Source organism: Nymphaea colorata, chromosome 1 (assembly GCF_008831285.2).
Source record: "Nymphaea colorata isolate Beijing-Zhang1983 chromosome 1, ASM883128v2, whole genome shotgun sequence".
NCBI classification, from domain to species: Eukaryota; Viridiplantae; Streptophyta; class Magnoliopsida; order Nymphaeales; family Nymphaeaceae; genus Nymphaea; species Nymphaea colorata.
The window spans coordinates 38211564-38233646 of record NC_045138.2 but is presented as its reverse complement, the minus strand read 5'-3'; the positions used below and the strand labels follow the sequence as shown (position 1 = coordinate 38233646).

Sequence of the window (22083 nt, the reverse complement as noted above, 5' to 3'; positions counted from 1 at the left end):
CAGTCTAATATCTGGAGAGCACCTCGAATCAGATTCGAAACGTGGGTGGGCATTCACGTTATTGTCCCAGGGTGTTTTCGTCATTCTATACGACAAAGTAACATGAAAGCATTGTCGCCACCGAATATTCAATTCCGTAAACTGAATCTTTTGCCCAGGCCAGAATACCGCATTTGATTGCCGGAATACCGCTTTTCGGCCGTGGTGGAATTCCGCCGGTAGTATCCCGAGGACAGAGGACCTTTGCTTGAATGGTGCTGAAAAAGCGCGTCCCTGGTCAAAAGCCTCCTCGCGGAAACTCGAAGACGGGACGGATTTAGCCTTTGACGAAATCAGGAGACGGAGGAAGTCTCTTCGAGATCCAGAGATCATCAAAAGGTTGTTCTGAATGACCAAAATGTCCTCTCTCCTCGAGATTGTGGAAGGAAAGGGATCGTCCCTAGTCCGAGACGGGTCGTTGACCCGATCTAAATGGGGTCCGAACTCGGCTGAGGTCCTTCTGCCCGAGCATTTGCAACTTGGTTAGGAAACTGGGGCGGGTCTTTATCCAAACCCGATCTGTTGCTTTTGAAGGATGTTTACATACAAATGCCTTCAAAATCTCAATTATTTGTGTTTTTTTTTTTAAATTAAAATTTGATCAATGGGATGCTAGATCTAAAAATTTCGAGTCATAGAGATCATGATGAAAATGTTTTTCCTTTGGAAAAATGTGATTAAAACACTATGACTTTTAGGATTAAAATGTTGAATTCTTGTCAAATTATATAGCATTTACAACTTGAAAGAATTAAAACCCAAGGGGATTTGTACATGAGATTTCCCAAACTGATGAACGGATGACCCACTTTCCCCCAACATTTTGCAGGGCACGATTTGGATTCGAACTTTCCCGTAATGGGATGTGAAATCCAGAACTAGATTTGACCCGGTTAGCCAATCGGGGGCGAAGATGGGGGCACCGAAATCCGTTTAAACGGCAATTTGTTAGTAGAGCCAGACCCAGCATGTTGCCTTTTCTGTGTTCTTGCCAATTTCGTTTTCCGCATAAAATCCACCGTTTGGGCACTCTATTTTCCCAGGATTTTGTTTTCCGCAGACCTACCTGTTGTTTGTTGGGCACAGGATTGGAATGGCGGCAGTATCAGGATTCCCAACTTTTCCTGTGGAAAAAGCTTCTTTCTTTCTTTCTCAAGAAAATACAAGATCGAAGCAAGAGATGGTGGAGAATTGGGGGCAACCCCAACTGAGACCCTATGCTTGGCGTGAGGAAGGCAGAGTTTTTTTTTTTTTTAAAAAAAAAAATTAAAAAATTAAATAATTAAGAATTAAAACTATGTTTCAACAGTTCTGTTGAATATATATATATATATATATATATATATATATATATAGAGAGAGAGAGAGAGAGAGAGAGGGAGAGAGGGAGAGAGAGAGAGAGAGAGAGAGACATAATGAAAAGCTGTTATGTTTATGTCGCATGATTTCTTCGCCTTCACTTAAAAAGAAAAAAGAGATGATTTCTTCACCTTCACTTAAAAAAGAAAAAAAAAAAGAGAAAAATAAAAAACCAAAAAGAAAGGAAGAGGAGGGGTCAGGGGGATGATGGGGGCTCAACTCCTCCTTCCTTAGTTATAGGTAATCTCTCTCTCTCTCTCTCTCTTCCCCCCTCTCTCTGTTTGTTCCATAACTCATCAGCTTGATTTTGTGCTGCCGTCTTCCTCCCTCAGTTTGTGCTGCTGCTGCTCTCTCTCTCTCTCTTCTTCTTCTTCTCTGTCTGTGTGTCTCTCCTTCTTCCACAGCTCAGTTGGCCTGTGATTTTGATTTCCCTTATGGTTCCTCCATTAACTCATTAGGCTCTCTCTCTCTCTCCCTCGGTTCTTCGCCAGCCCTGGAGTTGCTTATCCCATCTCCTGATTCTTCCTTCAACTCGCTCTCTCCTTTTCTCATATTGTTGATCTTCTTCCTCGTTACCCAAGTCCCTCTCTGTTTCCTTCCTGATATTGTTCTCTCTTCGTGCTCTCTCTCTCTCTCTCTCCCCTCCCTTTGTTCCTTCTCATTCCCCTTGAACTCTCCCCAACTGCTTTTTCCCCTGTTCTGACCATGAATAGGGCCATGGATGAGCTGCCTGGCCTGCTCAACGGGTCGCCTTCCATCCACACAAGCCGTCCGATCCCCCGATCGACGGAAAAGCGCCCTTCATCAGTGTCACCGCACAAGTTAGAGAAACCTGCTTCGTCACTACCTTTCGCTCAGGCTAACCACGGCAGCAGCGAGATCACCAACAACCACCAATACGACTCCGGCGCCCTTCCAATAACCACATCCGAGGTGGGGCCGGACTCCTGCGCACCAGCACCGCCACCGGCCTCGGAAAGGTTGAACATAGATCTCTTCGAGTGGCCAAAGATTTACTATTCATTACCGAAGAAGGAGAAGGAAGAGGAGCTCCATGCCGTCAAGAGCAGCAAGCACCCCCAGGGCCCCAAGAAGAGGGCCAAGTTATCTGAAAAGAGCTCCTCTCAGGTATAAATCAATCAATCTGCTAAACCCATCCTTCTTCTTCCCCTTCTTTTCTACATATTTTCTCTTCCTTGAGCCCCTCTTTGATTCACCCACTCGTCCATGAAGAACTGGGAGAAAAAAAAGTTGGCATCTTCCATTATCAATCATAACAGAGCATCTCAACCTGTCCCTTTGTTTCTGGATAACCCAGTACATTATAGTTATAATCCGAGCTTATCTCAGCAAGTGGGTGCATCGAATCGCCCATTTAAACCAAATTATATGGCAAAAAATAAGGCTCATGATCATATGTTCTACATCAAGTTTTGGGTTTTGGTACCCTGTTTCTACAACAGTCCTCTCTTTCAGGAAAATTCTTGTCCCTAGTCTCTTAATACTGTCAGAATTCTTCTAAAATTACCTCTCCTTTTTTTTTTTTTCCCTTAATCAGCATCCGGAGACCATCACCACCACCATCAGCAACAGCAACAACAGCCACAATCACAACAACATCAACGGTTCCAGCAAAAACCATGCCATCTACGAGAACTCGGTGGCTGCGCCGGTTGGAGGGGACGTGCTGCTTCAGTGGGGGCACAACAAGAGGTCCAGAGGGTCAAGGTCCGACGGTGGCTCAGCCCAGGGGAGGCAGGTGGTTAAGATGCCCAGGAGGACGGGTGTCGGCGGCTCCGATAAGCCGATCCAGCCGGGCCATCAGAACCACCAGACGGCGTCGGCCGCCGGATACACGCGTGGGGGCAATCTCCGGCCGTGCACGCCCGTCCGGGAGGCGCACAGCAGGTCAGAGGCCTATTACCTCATCTCTCTTGTTTTGTTTTAGGGTTTGGTGCTTGCTACCCGTTATGCAAAGTGACCATCATGGCCCTTTTCATTTCAATAATACTATGACACATGTTTGATATCCCGGTTTTTCCAGGATTTTCTGGAAAAGTGGGTGCCTCCCCCAGAATATGACCATATATGCCCGTTTACTTTTTCTGGTTAATATTAATCGGTTCCACTGTTCACCGTAGGCCGAGTCTCCGAGTATTTCGGCAAGTGGTGTACCATGTCTTCCTTGTTTCTTAATTAACAAAGAATGGGTGTCTAGCTTTTTCCTAGATAAGCTCACTTATCCCGGAAAAGTGGTATGATTGCATGCATGAGATGGTATATTTTGCTTTTCTGGTTTCTCCATTTATCCGAGTTCTTTTGGTGGCTCGATTAGGGTTTAGGCAGTCACCCTTTTCGCTTTTTCCTGTTTAAAACTCCTTGACCTCCATATCCTCGAAGGCTCATAAATTAATAACCCGCAAAACCCAATATCCCAAATTGTCCCGCTTCTTTTATTACGGGAATTCCTGGTGTTCACCTGTGTCTGCGTCTGCTCTGCGTCTGTTTTGTGTTGAGTTGTTGACACCGGGAATACTTCTAAATTTCCCTTTTGAACGACTGGAATTTCGCTCGTAAGGAAGGTTGGTTGGCTACAAAATAGTCCATGTCTTGGTCAACCCAATTTCTTAAAAACCTTGCCTTGAAAAGATGACAACAAAATCAGTAAATGTTTTAGAAAATCTCCTCGCCTTATCCTCATACTTGAGGAGTTAATAGCTTCCCAAAAAGAAAACGCGTTCTTTCAGAGAAAACCTCGGTTTTTTTAAACATGTTGAGCTGTAATGTCGCCGGAATACAATGAAATATGTTTTTTTATGTTTTTTTATGATTAATATACTTTACGTATAAATTTTCATATGTTATTGTGCCACAACTTTTTGAGACTTTTACCAAATAAATCCTAATAATATAATGAGAATTTTCTTGCCAAAATTCTGCGCAGAACGAGTTTCTTGGCCGTGATTTGAAAGTAACAGAGGCTATTCGACGGCTGAATTTATAAAAATCGATCTTTTCTTCCTCAAGAGATATCTGCCGACGTTTTCTTTTGTGAACGGTAGAGAGCAAAACCTGGTGGAAGTAGCAGGGAAAACCTTTGGCTCTTCTCCGACTCTAAGAAGTACATCGATCTGTCTATCTTCAGATTGCACCAAAAAGGAAAATTCCCACGGAAATAAATCCGAGACACCAAACGGATGGGCATAGAAAGAAAAGCCAAGTTACTTCATATCTTCCTCGCCGTCATGGTATACGGCAGATCTTAAACGAGAAGGACGCACTGCTTGCTGTAGTTGGAGTTTGGCATTTGACATCCAATCATCAAGCACTCTCTTTTGATGTAAGATTTTTTTTTTCTCCAGGCACGTTATGGTCGGATCTAGTCGGAGACTTTTCTGTATTCTTGCTACATAGAACCTGTGATCCTCGCCTGACTTCTAATATATTTGTCTTCCCGGATCATAGCCGTTCCAGAAGGAATTTCGGCCAAGACTTGTTCAGGTTCCCTTGTTTCAGACTTCCAGTGGAAGGTTTATTGACTCCTGCGACCGGTCTTGACTTTTTTTTGGTGTTATAGAGAAAAGGAGAACCGATAATCAAGAATGGGGAATTCTTTTTGCTGTAATTTTGTGTTTAGATTCAGTAACTTCATCACTAGTCTTTACCTGCCTAACTTCCAATGGCCACCCTGATAGAGTAAAAGTTGCAGAAACACTGTCAAAGAGTCCACCTGAGGTGAAACTTGATGGTGATTTTTCAACTGTGCTATGCCTCGACCTCAGGTAGTTCTGTTTCAGGTGAGGAATTTAGCGTGTGCATAGTCCGCCGCCACGAGCAGCGGCCACAGAAAATCGCCATGAACAGATGTTTGCCTTCGACCTCTGAAAAAAGGAGAGGCGGGGTGGAGTTCGGATGAACGATGAGAAGTTTTCATGTGAGCCTACATAGGCCCCCTGGATGGGGGAGCCGGGGAGGAGGCTCTCCAGATTCTTTTGAGCATGGATCTGCACATGAATATGTTTATTAATGGTATATCAGGAAGCCCTCTTTTCTTCGAGGGTCGGGGAATGGTCTTATTTTGAGCGTAAGGGCAGTGTGGTAATCCACAAAGGCAGTGGATGGGAGTCAGGCTCTCGGTTCCCTTCCTTCTCTTGCTTTTGCTTTTTTCGCCTATTTTGGGATCTCACTTTGTCTGTCACTTGTTAGAAGTAAACCCATTTCTTAGCCAGTGAGTTTTACTCGGTGTTATTAGTATTAGTTTTTTTCCTCTGCACAACCATGTCTCTCTCTCTCTCCTTCTCAATGGATGATTTTTTTCTTCTTTAATACGGTTGTTATTTGGTTTTTCAATTGAAAGGCCTCTCTCTCTCTCTTCTGTTGCTGTGTTTGACGCTTTTACTTTTGAGCTCGTTCTTTTGTGGCCGCTTTTGCCGTCTACCCGTCTCCTTCCTCACCTCCCGCTCATCTCTCTTTGCCTTTTTTTTTTTACCATGAACAGGAACCTGGACGAGCTGCCCACCCTGTTGAACGGCTCCCCATCTAGCAACAACACCCGCCCGATCTCCAGATCAACGGATAAGCGCACATCAGCGTCGCCTGATAAGGCAGAGAAGCATCCCGCAGCTTGTCCACCACTGGCCGTCCCGACCAATAACTCCCACCATCACCACCATCAGCAGCCCGACTGCAACGGCTCTGCACCTGCGGCCGAGCCAACTGCTCCCGCGGTGCCAGAGAAGGTGAACATGGATCTATTTGAGTGGCCGAAGATCTACATATCGTTGTCGAGGAAGGAGAAGGAAGATGATTTCCTCGCCATCAAGGGCACCAAGCTGCCCCAGAGACCAAAGAGGAGAGCCAAGGCGGTGGACCGTAACCTTCAGGTATAATATATACATATACAGACCATTAGCTTTTTCTTTTTTGTATCATTATTTCTTATATTTGCTCTGTATTTCATACTGTGAGAATATAATTGCACGAAGTGCTAAAGTAAAAAAGCTGCCCAGATGGGGAAGACCACTATCTTGTGCTCGTGATTTTCTGCTTTATATATTTTGTCACAAGGTTTGCTCCTCTGTGAGGATTTCTTCAACTGAATGTTGTCTCATACTGTCATAGATTACTGCAAAACTTTCTCACTCTATACTATTTGGTAGCCCGTCCTTTGTTGAAGACGCAATTTGGGTATTCTTCAAAAAAGTGTCCTCTACTACCCAGATTTATTGAATTCAATCTCTGGAATAACTTCCTGTCTTATTCACAGAAAGTGTGTGCGGGGTTTTACCTAGGGTGGAGAGTCACGGTTGGCATGACCACTTTGTGTGGTCTTATGTCAGCGCCTCTTCGTGGTTCACACTTCACAGTCTTTCCCTTGTGAACTTAGGGTTTTGGGATCGTTGGAGGGAGTGCTTTTCGTGTGAGGAGAGAACACAGGCGTCTCCTTCATGGTTTATTATTTTGTTTCCCTCATCTGGGTTCCTCAGTTGATCTTCCTGTGAACTCTGCGCCAAAGTATGACTTAAGAGTTCATTTCAGGCTTGAGATTTCTCCAATTTCTGGTGTCCTGGATGCCATTCTTATCCGATATCTGACTGTTAGACTATTCTTGCTGTCTTGAATTCAAGCTGTTTAAACTTTTCAAAAGAAACTGAACTTGCAATATATGTTTGTTTATTTATTTCTTGTGGGGTTGGCCTTGACATTATGGAAGGGAAAGGGGGAGGGCCACTGTACTATCATGGGGAGTGCCCCCACCATCTCTTTCTACCTCACGCATTTCTTGTTGGTGAATCAATTAACTTATGCCCTCTCTCTCTACGCTCTTCTCGCTTGTTTGGTGGGGAGGGGAGAGAGGAGGATTTAATGTGATGGATGGAAGCGTGTGGAGAAAGCAGGGGAGAAGGTTTGGTTGGGTAGTCCATTTTACCGCTGTACTGGTTTCTTTCCCTCTCTTTTGGGTAGCGATCAATGTGATTTTGGTGTTGGTTGAACTTTGGTGTAATGGAAGTTCGGCTTCTAATTTCTGAGTGGTTTCTGTTGGCAGTATTGCTTCCCTGGTATGTGGCTCTGCGACTTGTCCAGAGGGCGCTACGAAGTTAGGGAGAAGAAATGTGTGAAAAAGGTGACCCCTTCTCTCTCTCTCTTTCAGCTTATTATAATGTTTTATTTGGTTTTTTCCTACCTGCTTACTGTGCGAAAATTGACAAAATCTCGTGGTCAAGTGTGGTTTTTCCGATCACAGGAAATCGATGAACTCCTTTGGATGTATATCCGAACAAGTGAAACTAGGAAACTGATACTAATGAGACAAGCTGTCGGTTCGGTGAAGCGACTGTATCGGTTATGAATCGGCAAAAAAAAACATGAAAACTTAAAAATAAGAAAAACTTAAAATATTCTGAAAAACAGTAAAAGACAAGTAGTGTATGACAGGTATAATCTTTATTACTGAATTGATTTGCTACCCGATTTTCGCTTAAAATCGGCCGGTCTTGTTTGATTTGACACGCTGTTGCTTAACAAAAAGAAGGTCCAATTGAGTCTATTTCTCCAGACCGGGTTTTTCAACTTCTTGAGCAACCAAACAGCCCATGTTGGAGTTCGGAGTCCGCTTCTTTCCGTGTGCTTTTTCTTCATCTCGCTAATCAGCATCGGGCGGCATCTTGGATCCTTTTAGCCCTATAAATGCAGTTTGAAGAGAAGTCACGATCTCAGCGAAAATATCCCGAGTTCTTAGACTTCTTTGATCTTTGGAAGGAAAATCTCAGAAGAAAAATAAAAAGTTGATTACTTGTCAAGCATATTGCAAGCAGAAATTACTCATGGGTGTTCAACTATCGCTGCTTATCTGACTTGGGATTTCTTCACTGATTAGGAGTTCCGAGCTAAAGCAATAACCAGAAAGGTTGTGTCCCATGGTTTTCCTATCCCTTTGGTGCAACAGTTAAAAAGGGTTGCTTCGTCGAGAGTTTCCTCCCTCTTTGGTGTCCTTGAGAAATCGAAAATTGTCTGTACCTAGCTGCCTCTCCAAGAAAAACAAATGATCTGTGGACATTTTTAAACATACCTCGTAGAGTTTTCCTGACGCTTCTGAACCTGTCCATTTCCTTTTTCCTCTTCCGATATCCCCTTCAAAAATCGAACAATTCTGGACTTGTACAACTGGATTGAATGTGCAGTGATGATCTAGTGGACAGGGAGAGCAGGAAATCCAGGACTCCCACAGAAATGATAAGGCAGTCTCGTCCACGTGTTGGGAAGGCCTTTGTCCACAATTTTTTTATAATTTCTTTTAGACTATTTCAGAGAAACATTTTTTTATCTTGTGGTATAGCTGTGATTCATCTTAAAGCGAATCCCTTCTCCTCATTCAGCTAATTCTAAAAAACCAAAAGTGAGCTAAACTGTGCATTATTCACAGTGGTGCTAATGGTATCCGCTTGCATTAGCTGTCTTGGGATGTTCATTTTATTGGTTTGGTCTCGGTTTTAATTATAAACGTTCTTGATTTTTTTATTGGTATTGCAGAAGAGGAGGGGTCTCAAGGGTCTGGAAAGCATGGACAGTGATTCTGAATAGTTTTGCTTCGGAGGTTGCAGCAGAAGAACCAACAAGTGCATAGCTGCCCATGGATGGGAAGGAAGGAAAACAGAAGAATCAGTACTGCTTCTCCATGGGAGGAAGCGATGTTGGTAGTCCATGCTAGCTTTTGTGCATGCTTGTAATCTCTCTCTCTCTCTCTCTCTCGTTCTCTGCTATTTTAGCTGGACCAGTAGGGTCCGTCGCCCATGGTTGAGTGGTGTTTAGTTTCTCAACACCACATGTGGGCGGAAGCGCCCCCTGCTCGACTAACAGAGACAAAAAGAGACAGAAAGGCCATGTGCCTCTTTTATAGATGGCCGTGGAAGCAGTCACTGTGCTTCCTAGCAACCGAGTTTTTTCCCCGTCCGTTGATTCAATCTCACTGTGGTGGTAGAGCTTTGGGTATTTCTTCGAGTTCTTTGTACAAAGGAAGTTCAGTCAATGAAAATATGTTTATGTCTTATGCCTCTGTGCCACTCTGCTCCAACAACAGCAATATATATATATATAGACATAGAGAGAGAGAAAGAGAAAGAGGTGAAAAAAATTCATTAATAGAGCTGCATTGCGAAAACAATAAATAGCAACAAGTTAAAACTACAACAAACAAGAAAAAACTACAACAGAGAAAGAATAGAGGTCATAAATGGAGGTTTACAACCACTGCCAAAATGTTTGAATGAATAGAACGAAGCATATTGTAGACATCGGATGCCAAACTGTGGAAGAAGATATTCATTTCGAGTAATCTATATATGCCGCCAGAGATGAACAACTAAGGCCGCCATAAGAAGTGCCATTTTTTGGAGAGGAAAGCAATGGAAGGTCCAAACAAAAGGTCCCGAGCGAAGGATGTCAATAAGACAATGAATGATGGGTGATGCCAAGATGCAAGGTACAAACTATACTTCCTTACAAGCCCAAAATAAATGGAATGAAAGCAAAACACTCACCGACTCATTGGAGTTGAAGATTGCATTGCGTCTGAACTCGATCTTGAGGAATGAACCACAACAGCTGCCGAAGAATATGACACTGGGGATAGGAGAATTTAAAGAGTGGCAGTCGGTGGGAGTAGAAAATCTATCAGTGCGCGCAGCCTAGAACCATTGCGTGGAGGAAACCTTCGGGAGCGAGGAGGGTCGCTTAAATACGGCAAAAACTTTGGAGGGAAGGAGGGGGAATTCATCTAAATTTTTAAAAATATTTATCATATACAAAATTTTTGAAAAAGTATATTTCGACCCCTTTTAAAATTTTAAAACTATATTCGATCCTCTTCATGAAAAAATTCTATGAATGTCTCATTTAGATTTGGTGACAAAGTTCACCTTCAATTCAAGGAAAAACTAGACGAAATGTTGGTTTTACAGTCCTATAGACAACTTGCCAATTTGTGACTGACGGCTGGCTAAAAAGTCAGAGTTCCTTTCTCTAACGGAACCTTCAATAAGGCGACGGAAAATGGCGTCAGCAAGGGAAAATGCCGTTCATTAATGCTTACGCCACCTGGCTTCTAGCTTTTGCTATTTAAATCATACAGCAAAAAAAAGACGATTTATTTCAATTTTGACAGGAAGGAGTGTGAAACTGGAAACAGGCAAGTTTTATATTGAGAAAATGAAGTCATGAGATTGAATTTTGGCGTGGAAAATCAAACCTGTGGGGTTGGTGAGATTAAATTCTGCAATGAACATGACATGACCCCAAGAAATTTCTCTTAGCAATATTGTTAATTTCTTTCTGACATACATAAAATTTACTAAAATCTTCGCTTGGCCCTGTGAAAATTTGGAAATTATATTTGCACCCCTAGTTCGAGCTTGATTAAAATATGATAAACAGGACAGACTTTGGTACTTTATTCAAACACTGCTCTTTAAAAAACACAAAAAGAACAAAAATGTCTCTAAAAACAGGTTGGCTCAGATTCAGGTTAGTGAAGCTCAAACCATAGCTTTTCTTGGTGAGAAAACAAAAACTAAAAAATTGAAAAAATCAGAACAAAAACTAAAAAATTGAAAAAATCAGTGGTTTTGTGTTCTCAATTACCCTTCCTGAGGTGTGGTCAACAAGTTCACACACTCTTATTATGTGTATTATTTGGCAACTAATATTTGCACATATAAAGTGTTTTCATCTTTTAAGATAATCTTCAAACCAGTATTGTCAATATCGGTAATCATATCATGTGACTAATATCATTCTCAGGAAAGCAAGTAGTTTTTTGCTTCATTAAATCTTTATTAATTAACTGTCAAATGAAAAATTAAAAATAATTCGCTCATGGCTGATGCATGTGGTCGAAACACCAGAACGGTCAGAAACCAATAGAACATCAAAAATCAAGCTGAAGAGGCTGTTTAATACAATAATTAATCTTTCTTTCATGAGTTAATAAACACATTAGGTGAAGTAACAAGGAAAATTAGTGTCCTAATGGAAAAAGCAAAACAAGGATTGCACTTTTTGAAGGCGCCTTTGTTGTCACATGTATTCGCAGCTAAATAGTTAGGTGAAGTTGTTGATTCCTCCTAAAGGGTTTTGGAATCTTCCCAATTTGTCAGCGAGCTTTTGTTTTTGAAAGTTTGGACTTGGAGGCCTTTTTGGATGCAAACATAGAAGACTATTTTCCTTGTGTTTGAGTTGGGGAGGAAAAGAGTAAAGTTCAGTTGGCACTTCAGAATCGGAGGGACAATCAAGGAATTTTTTTTTTTTAAATTTTCTCTGTTTGAAATTGCAAATTTTGGCTAAGAAACTCAAAAATATCTTTAAGAAAAACCCAACTATATCCTGATTTGATGGTAATCTTAGAACATAAACAAAAAATTAAAATACAAATATATAAGCTAAAACTGTAATGTAGACAGAGAGAGAGAGAGAACTGGAAAGACTTGATCAGTTTCTAATTTCCATGCCAGAAAGGAAAAACTTATTTGGGCTGTCAGTTTTGTTCCTGACATAATTTAAAATGGTATCCAATTGGATATGTCGGATTGTTCAAGCATAGTTTATTATTTGTTTCAGAACAAATTTTATTTAGTTTAATTTCATAATAAATTACAGACCCAATTACCATTTAATTCTTAGAGACATCTACATTCACCTGGGCGTCTCACTCCCTCTTCATTCAGGTTCCAAAACAACTCTAAACCCCGTAAACAGAGGAAAAGAACGTTGGTTTTCGGCTTTTTTGGAGTATTTCCTTCATATTCACCCGAATTGGTAACAAAGTTTAGGTTCACTTTCCAAATGATTCTAAGAGAAACCCACACACATCCAATTACATGTAAAAATTCAGATTTAGACTCGTAATTTGTGATTTCAAATTTGAACTCCACATTAGAGAAATAACCAATTCATTTGATATATACCTACAATTACTGCAATCCGAATTCGATCCGTTGACATCCTTAGTTGAGATACAGTTTTTTTTTTTTTTTTTTTTTTAAGCATGCTATACTCACTAGGCACATGCAATTTTAAACAAGTATTAAAATGCCTTCATATGTTTTTCGTGAGCAAACGAGCAGGTAAGCAACCAATGACACTAAAACCTTGCCAAAAACATAATTTTGGTGCAAATTTTTTTTTTTCAAAAATGTTTAGATGATCTTTTGATGGGAACCCTTTGAGACCTGGATCGCTTAATCAGTGCCTTTCCGTGGTGGAGTTAGGTGTGGGCATGTGTAGGCAACTGCTGCGAACAGGCCCACTTATTGTTAATTGAGAACTGGGTCCAATTCTACGAATGCTCTTGGACTCAGTTCAAAGCGTAATAATTGTTCTTCAGTTAAAAATTTCTGGCTCCGTCTTTTGACGTCTATCATCCGAATCTCCCCTTTTTAAGTATTGTCATTTTCTGAACAATAGACACCCACCAGATTATTACAGCAGATAGGTTTGAGTAGGGACGTCAATAGGTCGGCAGGGTCCAGTTACCATCTTGAAACTGGATCTGTTTAGTCAGATCCGATAAAATAATATGAATCCTAATCATGTATCTTGCTCAAGTCACTAAATGATCTGAATCCGAAACAGAGACTCTCTAAAGAGCCGATCGACTCAATTATATATGAAGTTTTGATCTTACCTTTATCAGATCTGGGTTTGGTAAATTTTGGATCTAAAACATAATCTGAAATATTCGAGAGCACAATAATCTAATTAGAAAAACTGGCTGCTACCCAATGTTACTAATGCTGTTTTGCATCAGCCTGTACCGAGGAAAACCGATAAAAAGCTTCTTAATATTCTGAATTTTTATTAAGCAATTTTAATTATCTTAAAAGCGAAAATAAAAGTTAGACTGATTTAAATCGATTGATACATCAGAATTTGCCGCTTCGATTGATAGAAATTAAATTATATACGTAGGATTCAGATACTGGCATTTTCAACTTTATTTATCTATAATAAACTAATAATAAATGCAAGAAATGAATGCACGGCTCTTGCCAGACTGAAAGTGATGATCCCTTTGTATTTTTCGTTTTTTAGTAATTTTTTGTTCGGGATGGGTTAAGGGTGGCATCGAGCCGAATACCTAGCATCCGGCCTCATTTGGGTTCGGGTCTATGCTTGGACACTAAAATTAAGTGTTGGGGAGGTTAGACAACTTAATTTTTTTTATTTAATTATATATATAAACATATATATTTGTTATAATTAATTATATTAGAACACATTATATATATATATATATATATATATATATATATATATATATATATACACTAACTTAAGTATGGGATGGGTGTGTATGTGCATATATGAATGCTCAATCAAATCACAAATAATTTGAGCATTGATAAAAGAAATGAACCTTTTTAATCAAATAACGAACATTATTTGACACTTACCTGTTTCTCCATAAACGATGAACCACGGTAAAGTTCGATAATCTCATAGCGACGCAAAATCTCAGTAAATATTGATTTTCCTTCCTCTAGTTTACTGGTTTAGGAAAATCTCCGAATAAAATTGAGAAATTTGTCGAGAAGGCTGTCGAGATCTTCGGACTTCAACCTTATTGGTGCTGAGTCGTGATGTCGACGTCTTCTAGATAAAGACAACGACCTAACTGCAACATTTTCCAGTCACGGCTCTTGTAATATTTTGTTAATATTTTACTTTTTTGGTGGGTTTTCTAGTTCATGAATCATTTATTATCATTTAATATTTTCAAAAAGAAATATTCAAGAGCAAAAGATAAAAAATGGAGAATCTCACGTTAAATAATTTTAAGTTGGTAAAAAGTTAGTAAAAAGAAGACCCGAAAGTCGTTCTTAGTTTTGAGATTTTGAACTGTTGCAAGCCTTTATCAGCTAAAGTGTCATAGTTTTAATTTTATAATAAAAAATACCTACAAAAATTTTAAAAATGATTTATATTTGTTTTAATTTTATTTTTAAAAATCATCCGCCAAGTCAATCCACGTAGCTGGTGTGGACGGCCACTCCGCAGATCACCGCCGTCGATGATCGTGCCTGATACTCAGAGCCGTCGATTTCGTTCTCCCCCCTTGCGTGGGTCCCGCAAAGTTGGAGTTGGGCAGGTGGATGGGCCCCGCGGGCGGTGGTGGCCGTGCCTATTGAAAATTGGGAGGCCGGGGTTCATTAGTTCACCTGTTTTCCTCCAAAATTACGACCATACCCTCACCTGCCTCCAAAGCCCGTGCCGCACATGTGAACCTATAATGCCACTACACAGCTACCCGTTTAATGATATTTAGACATATTCCCTCATATTTGTTTACGATAAATATTACAAAATAAAGGACAAAAAAATGTATGAAAAAATTGGTGATTTCCTATTTTTCTGAATTTTTTAAAAGACAAAAACAGAAATAAATGAGTATTATGTCTATTTATTATTTAGTTGATCAAATTTTTTCCAATCATGGGGGCTATGGAGCAGTGGACGGCGGGGGAAGAGGCAAGTGGCGATCATGTAAATAGATGAAGGTAACTGTCTCATCATTTTGCCAGATCATCGCCGCCTTCTTTCGAAGATATTTCTTTTCCATGTCACTAAATCACAAAAAAATGAAGCGGTAATAAGAGTTACTTTTAAAGTATCCAACATTTCGTTATTACAATGAACTTCATGCTTTTCTTTCAAATTCACAATTTTTTTGATGTTGCAGATCCACGTGCACAATCGCCTGATCCATTGTTTTCTTCCAGTTGCAAGTTTCTTAAAAGTGCCATTATCTTCCTATATAGTAAACGCAGCTCAATTTATTTCCATTTGGCTTAAATTTATAACTTTTTGATATCATTGCACTTCTCAACTGGGCAGAATTGAGGTTTGAAAACTTCATCATCCAAACAAAATCAGATTTAAAATCCACAAATTTTAATAAACAAATATAGATATGGGATTGATATTTGCGTTTTTAAATGTTTACTTAGGAAAAACTGCTTTTGGTGTAATAAAAGTTTTCTTTGTTGAAATCTACTGTTTATTTAAATAATAGATCTATTGCAAATGTTAATTTTATAAATAAATGAATGATCCGGTCTGTTATAGAATTCTTACCCAAGGTTATATCCAAATCCCATTTTCGATGGAGACGATGTAACATCTTGTCAAAACTGTAACTAAGTGCTTTTATCTGATACGAACGGCGAAAAAACGGACTGTTAAGTGAAATAAAAATGGAAAATTATGAGTTTTATCAAAATCTTCATACGCGCAGGCGGCTCTCTGTAATTCTTGATTCGTCCCATTTTCCTTTGCCGGCTATAAAAGGCGGGGTACTTTTCCCGTTTTTTCTCTCCCCGTTTCCTTCCTCCGGCTTCACTCTCCATCTTCCTTGCTTCCTCCGATCTCCGTGACAGGTCTTCTCTGTGTCTTGGAAGCCATGGGGTTCGAGAAGATCAAGGTCGCCAATCCTATCGTCGAGATGGACGGTAATGGTTCCTTTACATCTTTCGACGTTTTGGTAGACATCAAGAACCAAGTAGTTTGTTATTTTGGTGTCTTTGTAGGTGTGAGTTTTCCTTTTTGTTTTTAGGAGTTTGTGGGGGTTATCTTTTTGTCTGTAGTTTAGCTTTTGATCTAGAAATATTCATTGTCTTTGTTTCAGTTGGGTAGTGCTGGGTTGGGAGGAAGTAGATATAATTAAGCAGCAAATGATTTCTTCTGTTATTTGTTTATTTGTCTGTGGTGTTATTTACTCTTCATTTCTGTGTTCTCCTTCAGTGACATGTTTCCTTTTGTTGTCTCAGTTTTCTCTCGCCCTGCTAAAATAAAACTTCTCGAATCTGTCTGTTTCCTTATATCTTTTCATGTGATTTGTGATCTTAGAGACTGGTCTCGGTAAGAAGTTAATCTCCTTCTCTTCGTTTGTTTTCCCCCCTTAAGGCTTCAAGATTCCAGTTACCGCTTGGGAAGATCTGCTGAAATATTTCTGTTGTATATAAAAAAAGCTTTTCGAGTCCTGTTTCTGACCGGAACTTCTGAAGTAAGAGCGGTTCTAGCGTTGATTTAGTCAGATCTGATTCTATGTGATCTTTTTATGGGTTGTGTGATCACAACGTGAAGCGATAGATTTATGGGTAGGAACCAAAAGTTGACATGTTTGCGAGCTATGAGCTATTGGTGAATCCTTGACTTGTTTGCAAGGCGGTCTGTTGTTTTGCTCCTTTCTCGATGAGAGAACATCTTTTAACTTTCTTTAAGCAATAGCCTGGAGCGGATTAAGGAACTTTTGTTCTCTCCTTAGTTGTTTGTGCGCTCTTTTTTGGTCGTCCATTTTTGTATTTTGTTAGTCATCAACCTATGGTTTTCCTTTCTCCAAATGTGTTTGGTGGGCACCGAGTCTTGGAACTGCGTCTTCCTATCTCTAGGGTGGTCCATATACACAATAGGTTATTTAGTGTTTTTACTTCTTAGTCGTACTCATTTGTTGGCATGGTTGTAGTAGACATTCCGATATTCCAAGAAGCAAACCAGATGCTTAGTGTCTTCATGAAACAGAGTATTTGTGTTGATTAGGACCTGCTTCTCTTTTCACTGGCCTCAATTTTCAGTATCTATGTGTAGCTGTTCTTACTTGTTTCTTGATGTATTGCATGTCTTTTTTTGGTTATTTGTTCCACTGATGTAGTTTTTCAATGCACTTTAGAGCTTGCTATATTTTCATGGTTCCTGGGTTTGTTTTCTAATGAATTACTTATGAATAAACGTATTTATTTTCAAGCTCTAATGTCAAACTCCTTATTTAATGTAGGGGATGAAATGACGAGAGTTTTTTGGCAAATGATCAAGGACAAGGTGATCATGATGAAATCCATGCTTCCAAATTAAATTTCTTCTTGATAATTCATTTCAATCTGTTAATCATGTGTCTGATTTTAGTGTATTGGTGGATGTGACAGCTTATTTTTCCTTTTCTGGAGCTTGACATAAAGTACTTTGACCTTGGACTTCCTAACCGCGATGCTACCGATGACAAAGTTACTGTTGAGAGTGCTGAAGCCACTTTAAAGTACTGTTCATTTTCCTAGTTCTATTTCATCATGTGCTACGGTTAATAACTAAGTGCATGAAGCTTTTACCAATATTTACTTTTTGTTTGAAACCATTTCTTATTCAACTGCATTTTATGTAAATCAAAGGAACCTATTAGGGAACTTGCTATCCTCTAAGGTTTTCATATTTTCTTTGATATTGTCCTTGTAAACTTGTATGTGGGATACATGTTAAAACTAATTTGACTATTTGAGATCTGAATTCTTTCTTTCATCAGAAACTTCTTTCCTAATATCATTGTTTTGAACCTTATTGTGGTACGAACTTTGTGCAGGTATAATGTGGCTATCAAATGTGCAACTATAACACCTGGTGTGGATCTAGTGTAAATTTAGCAATTAATTATTTTTAGTTAGTCTGTAATTGCTTGTTGTTGCACAAACATGTATTCTGGTTGTTTCTCTTACATCTTGATCATGCACACCAGATGAAGCCCGTGTTAAGGAGTTCAATCTGAAGGCTATGTGGAAGAGCCCAAATGGCACAATCAGGAATATTCTAAATGGTTATAGCCTTTTCTTCTGCTGTAATTTGTGTAAAGTAGCACAGTAATTTCTCAGTGAAATTGGTTCTTGTTTCAGGCACTGTATTTAGGGAGCCAATTATTTGCAAGAATGTCCCAAGACTTGTGCCAGGTATTGAAGATATCATAAGATATCCCACTTTGTGCTTCAGTTTTTACTGACTCTGCAGCATGTGAAACTTGCACATGAGCTCTGGTTGATCAAATCTGGGCGTAGACCCTGAAAGCTGATTTGGAACAATAAAAGTCCATGTTATAATTATAAAAAAAAAATTCCTGTGCAAATTTTTCTAAAGTATAGTTAGTTGCATTTAAAATTTTGGACAATATAGTTTGGACCCTCCAAGAAAAATTCATAGCTCTACTCCTGGTTGCAGATATTTCATGGTTTGCTTTTGAATTCATTGTTTATGCATTAACAGGATGGACAAAGCCTATATGCATTGGAAGGCATGCTTTTGGTGATCAATATCGGGCAACTGATACGGTCGTCTCAGGACCTGGAAAGCTTAAGCTAGTTTTTGGTAAGAAGATAAAATGTTCTATGAAATCATAATGTTTCTCAGTCTTTCTTCCACATTTCAGTGACATATCTTCTTATCTGCAGTTCCAGAAGGAAGCTGTGAGAAGACTGAACTAGAAGTATATGATTTTAAGGGTGCTGGAGGAGTTGCTCTGTCAATGTACAACACTGATGAGGTGTTTGATTGTTGTTGTCTTTGTTTTTCATCTCTCTTGATTTAGTCTAGTATTTTGCTGGCATGCAGTGATGTACTGCCAATTAGCCATTTTTATCTGAATTGTTTTTATGACAGTCGATACGTGCATTTGCGGAGGCTTCAATGGCCACAGCTTATCAGAAGAAGTGGCCGCTTTATCTCAGTACCAAAAATACAATCTTGAAGAAATATGATGGGAGGTATTATGATTTGTTCTCTTTTCTGACTGCTTCCTGCTTGCTAGGTACATTTGGCAATGTGGCAGCCTGTATCCATGGAAGTAATTCTGAAATATTAGCAATTGCTTTTAATCTACGTCCTCCTATAGGCAAGTCAAGCATTAATGATTAAACTATGTAATTGGCTTTCTGCTGCATCCATTTTCAGGTTCAAAGACATTTTCCAGGAGGTCTATGAGAGTGAGTGGAAATCCAAGTATGAGGCTGCAGGGATATGGTAAGGTCTATTATTCTTTTATACCAGTCTCATTTTTCTATAGGAAGTGTGAACTTCTCATACAATCTTTTAAAACGAACAGGTATGAGCACAGACTTATTGACGATATGGTTGCTTATGCACTCAAGAGTGAAGGTGGATATGTGTGGGCCTGCAAAAATTATGATGGTGATGTGCAGAGTGATTTCTTAGCGCAGGGTATGTGCATACTTAGTAGTTAGATTTTCTGTGTTTAGTGGTGCTTAGCTAGTTTGTATACCACCGCGTTCAAAAATGGCAATCATGATGGGCTAGAGTGATTTCTTAAGGCAAGGTTTCTGTGCATTTGGCAGTTAGATTTGTCTGCTGGTGCTGCTTAGCTAGTTTGTATAACAAATGTGGAACTTGGGATCTGTTACCAAACACCGCTTTTGCCCACCTTGAAGCCATGTTATTAACTATATCAAATTGCATCTTTGACATGAATAGTGAGCAACCTAAGTTGGTTGATACCGTCTCAGTCTGTAGCTCTGTTGCTTTCTTTTGTTGTCTGTCGAATATACCTGGACCTTGATAATTGCTTGTCTTCTGTTGGGGAAAATAGCTTTACTGTTCGAGGTTTCTATTGTTTTCATGATAATACAGAATGCTGCCATTCTAAGAACTGGCTTCTTGTTTTGCAGGTTTTGGATCTCTTGGACTAATGACATCTGTGCTGGTACTGGATGCACTCAGTTACCTTTATTATTTGCTGTAACTTGTTCTGACATGTATGTTGACTTTATTTTTGCTTGGTTGCCCTGTTTGAATTATTTGAACAGGTTTGCCCTGATGGGAAAACAATTGAGGCTGAAGCTGCTCATGGAACAGTTACTCGACATTATCGTGTCCACCAAAAGGGTGGTGAAACAAGTACCAACAGCATTGCTTCAATCTTTGCTTGGACACGTGGTCTTGCACACAGGTATTGATGAATTCCAATATAGAAAGTTAATTTTTGTAGTTTTCCAATGATAACGTGCTTAAAATGTGGCAGGATGGAGTAATGTAGCTGCTTGTGATACTGACACAATCTTCTTAGTTCTTTCTGAACCATGACTTTGTTCACTCATTCTGTAATTGATTTTGAACAGGGCCAAGCTTGATAACAATGAGAGGCTTTTGGATTTCACAGAGAAATTGGAGGCTGCTTGTGTTGGGATTGTGGAGTCAGGAAAAATGACCAAAGATTTGGCTCTTCTCATCCATGGACCCAAGTAAACTTCTCCAATTCGAGGACTGATATCTTATTTACAGCATTTGTGAATCGGGCAGGCAGAATGTTTTGTCGACATTCTGTCCCAAAATCTGTAACTTTATGGGGGAAATTTGTCACGACATTCTGTCCTGCATATCTCATTTTTAGTCAAAGACGTGGTGAACACGTTGCATTTTTCAACCATAGGGGTGCAACTATTTTGGGAATGTCTCATGACTTCCTGATGATTTGATGTCCGAGAGGGGCTGTTTGATGGTGGTTTAGGAGCTGATTCAACACGCCCATAGGGATTGATGCATTGTCTACATTTTTCATGGTCACTTGATCAGTTACTTTACATTACGGTGATATAAGTGATTTGAAGAGAAAAAGATCATTTCCTAATGACAATCTCCACCGTTAGATAGTGTACGGATGCCTCCAAACTGTTTTTAAAGAATAGGTAGTGTAATCGGTTAAAAACCACACCAAGTTTTAGATGCTAGGTTCAATGGCGTGGACATTATCTTATAAAAAATACTAGAGTTACTTGTGCATGATTTTGGCATTTTTTGTTTCTGAGATCATTCAACATTGATTTTGGCATTCTTTGTCTTTGAGATCTTTTATGTTGAATGAGTTGCATATATATTGGTCTTGACATCAGACATTTTTTGCTCAATTGCACAGGGTTACTCGAGAGTGGTATTTGAACACACAAGAGTTCATTGAATCAGTTGCAGAGGAGTTGAAAGCCAGACTTGGTGTCCAAGCAAAGTTGTAATCCCCACCTTTTGTTTTCTCATCTCATGTCATTTTAAGCGCAGGAACAGGCAGGAATGCAACCCTGCTTCTTAGGCTTTGCTTTTGATGTCTGTTTTTTTTTTTTGTTTCCCTTCTGCGGAAGCTCTTTCTGTTTACTTTTCTATACAAATAAAGAGTATAGGTAAATATATGGTGACTTCTACATCGATTTGCTTAGACTCTCTCTCTTTCTTTTGGTTTTGGTTTTGGATTGGAGTACGCGAAGATTTTTTTCCTTCATCTCGTTAATTTTTCACATAAATCTTCTGAAGAAAAGGAACTGATTTTTGAAGACCTTTACTTTCTCTAGATTCGTCTGATTTTTCCTTTAAGGAATCTAATGTATGTGATTGTTGGATTGCAGGTGCGCGTAGATGGTATGGCGCAATCGACTAAGTTGGACTATTGGATACCATCTGTGAGTGAAGGTGGTGTGGGCAAATGATTGATTTTTGTCATCGCTTCGTGGACGAAGAGGAATAATAGAAGCGGTGCCTATTATGTTGGTGACTTACCTTGTATTAAACATTTTGCCATGTATTTTCTTGGACACTTAATGTTCGTCTCTGAACCTCTCGTATCTACACTTAACACACGTTGGTCTAAATCTTACACTCCGATGCCGGAGCAGCGTCTGCGTGGCCCCAGAGCAGCGACAATATCCCGGAAGTGGCTCTGGCTGCTCGGCAGTGATTTTCCCGCCGCTGCGCTGGCTCCTGGACCCCGGCCTGTTGGGTCTCTCCCCGGAACCCATCTCGTGGCTAAAACCTCTTCTTCACAATGGAAGAAGATGATGGCCCGGAACAGATATGCCTCTTGGCGTATTACCAGTGCGAGTCCCA

The 22083-nt window shown here is 39.8% G+C and overlaps 2 protein-coding genes across 4 annotated transcripts; both read left to right on the top strand.

The window, feature by feature from the left end:
• The first annotated feature begins 1465 nt into the window (after positions 1–1465).
• LOC116258014 (uncharacterized) lies at positions 1466–9445 on the top strand. The gene is made up of 5 exons (XM_031635075.2): positions 1466–2526; positions 2957–3306; positions 5897–6281; positions 7445–7522; positions 8929–9445. Exons 1-5 carry the CDS (start codon positions 2104–2106, stop codon positions 8977–8979), a joined length of 1287 nt encoding a protein of 428 aa, XP_031490935.1. The 5' UTR covers positions 1466–2103; the 3' UTR covers positions 8980–9445.
• Positions 9446–15741: 6296 nt separating this feature from the next.
• On the top strand, positions 15742–21812 carry LOC116255121 (isocitrate dehydrogenase [NADP]). 3 transcript variants are annotated; one of them, XM_031630891.2, is made up of 16 exons: positions 15742–15899; positions 17222–17265; positions 17370–17479; positions 17798–17835; positions 17951–18028; positions 18105–18158; positions 18469–18570; positions 18654–18745; positions 18862–18965; positions 19153–19221; positions 19304–19419; positions 19884–19918; positions 20022–20164; positions 20334–20456; positions 21128–21214; positions 21606–21812. In XM_031630891.2, exons 1-16 carry the CDS (start codon positions 15851–15853, stop codon positions 21613–21615), a joined length of 1254 nt encoding a protein of 417 aa, XP_031486751.1. In that variant the 5' UTR covers positions 15742–15850; the 3' UTR covers positions 21616–21812. The 3 variants fall into 3 exon arrangements, with proteins under 3 accessions (XP_031486751.1, XP_031486743.1, XP_031486758.1); XM_031630883.2 differs by having other exon boundaries at positions 21128–21217; XM_031630898.2 differs by having other exon boundaries at positions 21128–21270.
• Positions 21813–22083: the final 271 nt, after the last annotated feature.

Bases quoted from the DNA above. Each gene is read 5' to 3' on its own strand.
- LOC116255121 (XM_031630883.2), top strand. From the start codon at position 15,851: ATGGGGTTCGAGAAGATCAAGGTCGCCAATCCTATCGTCGAGATGGAC. The intron at 15,900-17,221 runs GTAATGGTTCCT...TATTTAATGTAG, and splicing joins TCCTATCGTCGAGATGGACG to GGGATGAAATGACGAGAGTT. The intron at 18,159-18,468 runs GTATTGAAGATA...ATGCATTAACAG, and splicing joins TGTCCCAAGACTTGTGCCAG to GATGGACAAAGCCTATATGC.
- LOC116258014 (XM_031635075.2), top strand. From the start codon at position 2,104: ATGAATAGGGCCATGGATGAGCTGCCTGGCCTGCTCAACGGGTCGCCT. The intron at 2,527-2,956 runs GTATAAATCAAT...TCCCTTAATCAG, and splicing joins CTGAAAAGAGCTCCTCTCAG to CATCCGGAGACCATCACCAC. The intron at 7,523-8,928 runs GTGACCCCTTCT...TTGGTATTGCAG, and splicing joins AGAAGAAATGTGTGAAAAAG to AAGAGGAGGGGTCTCAAGGG.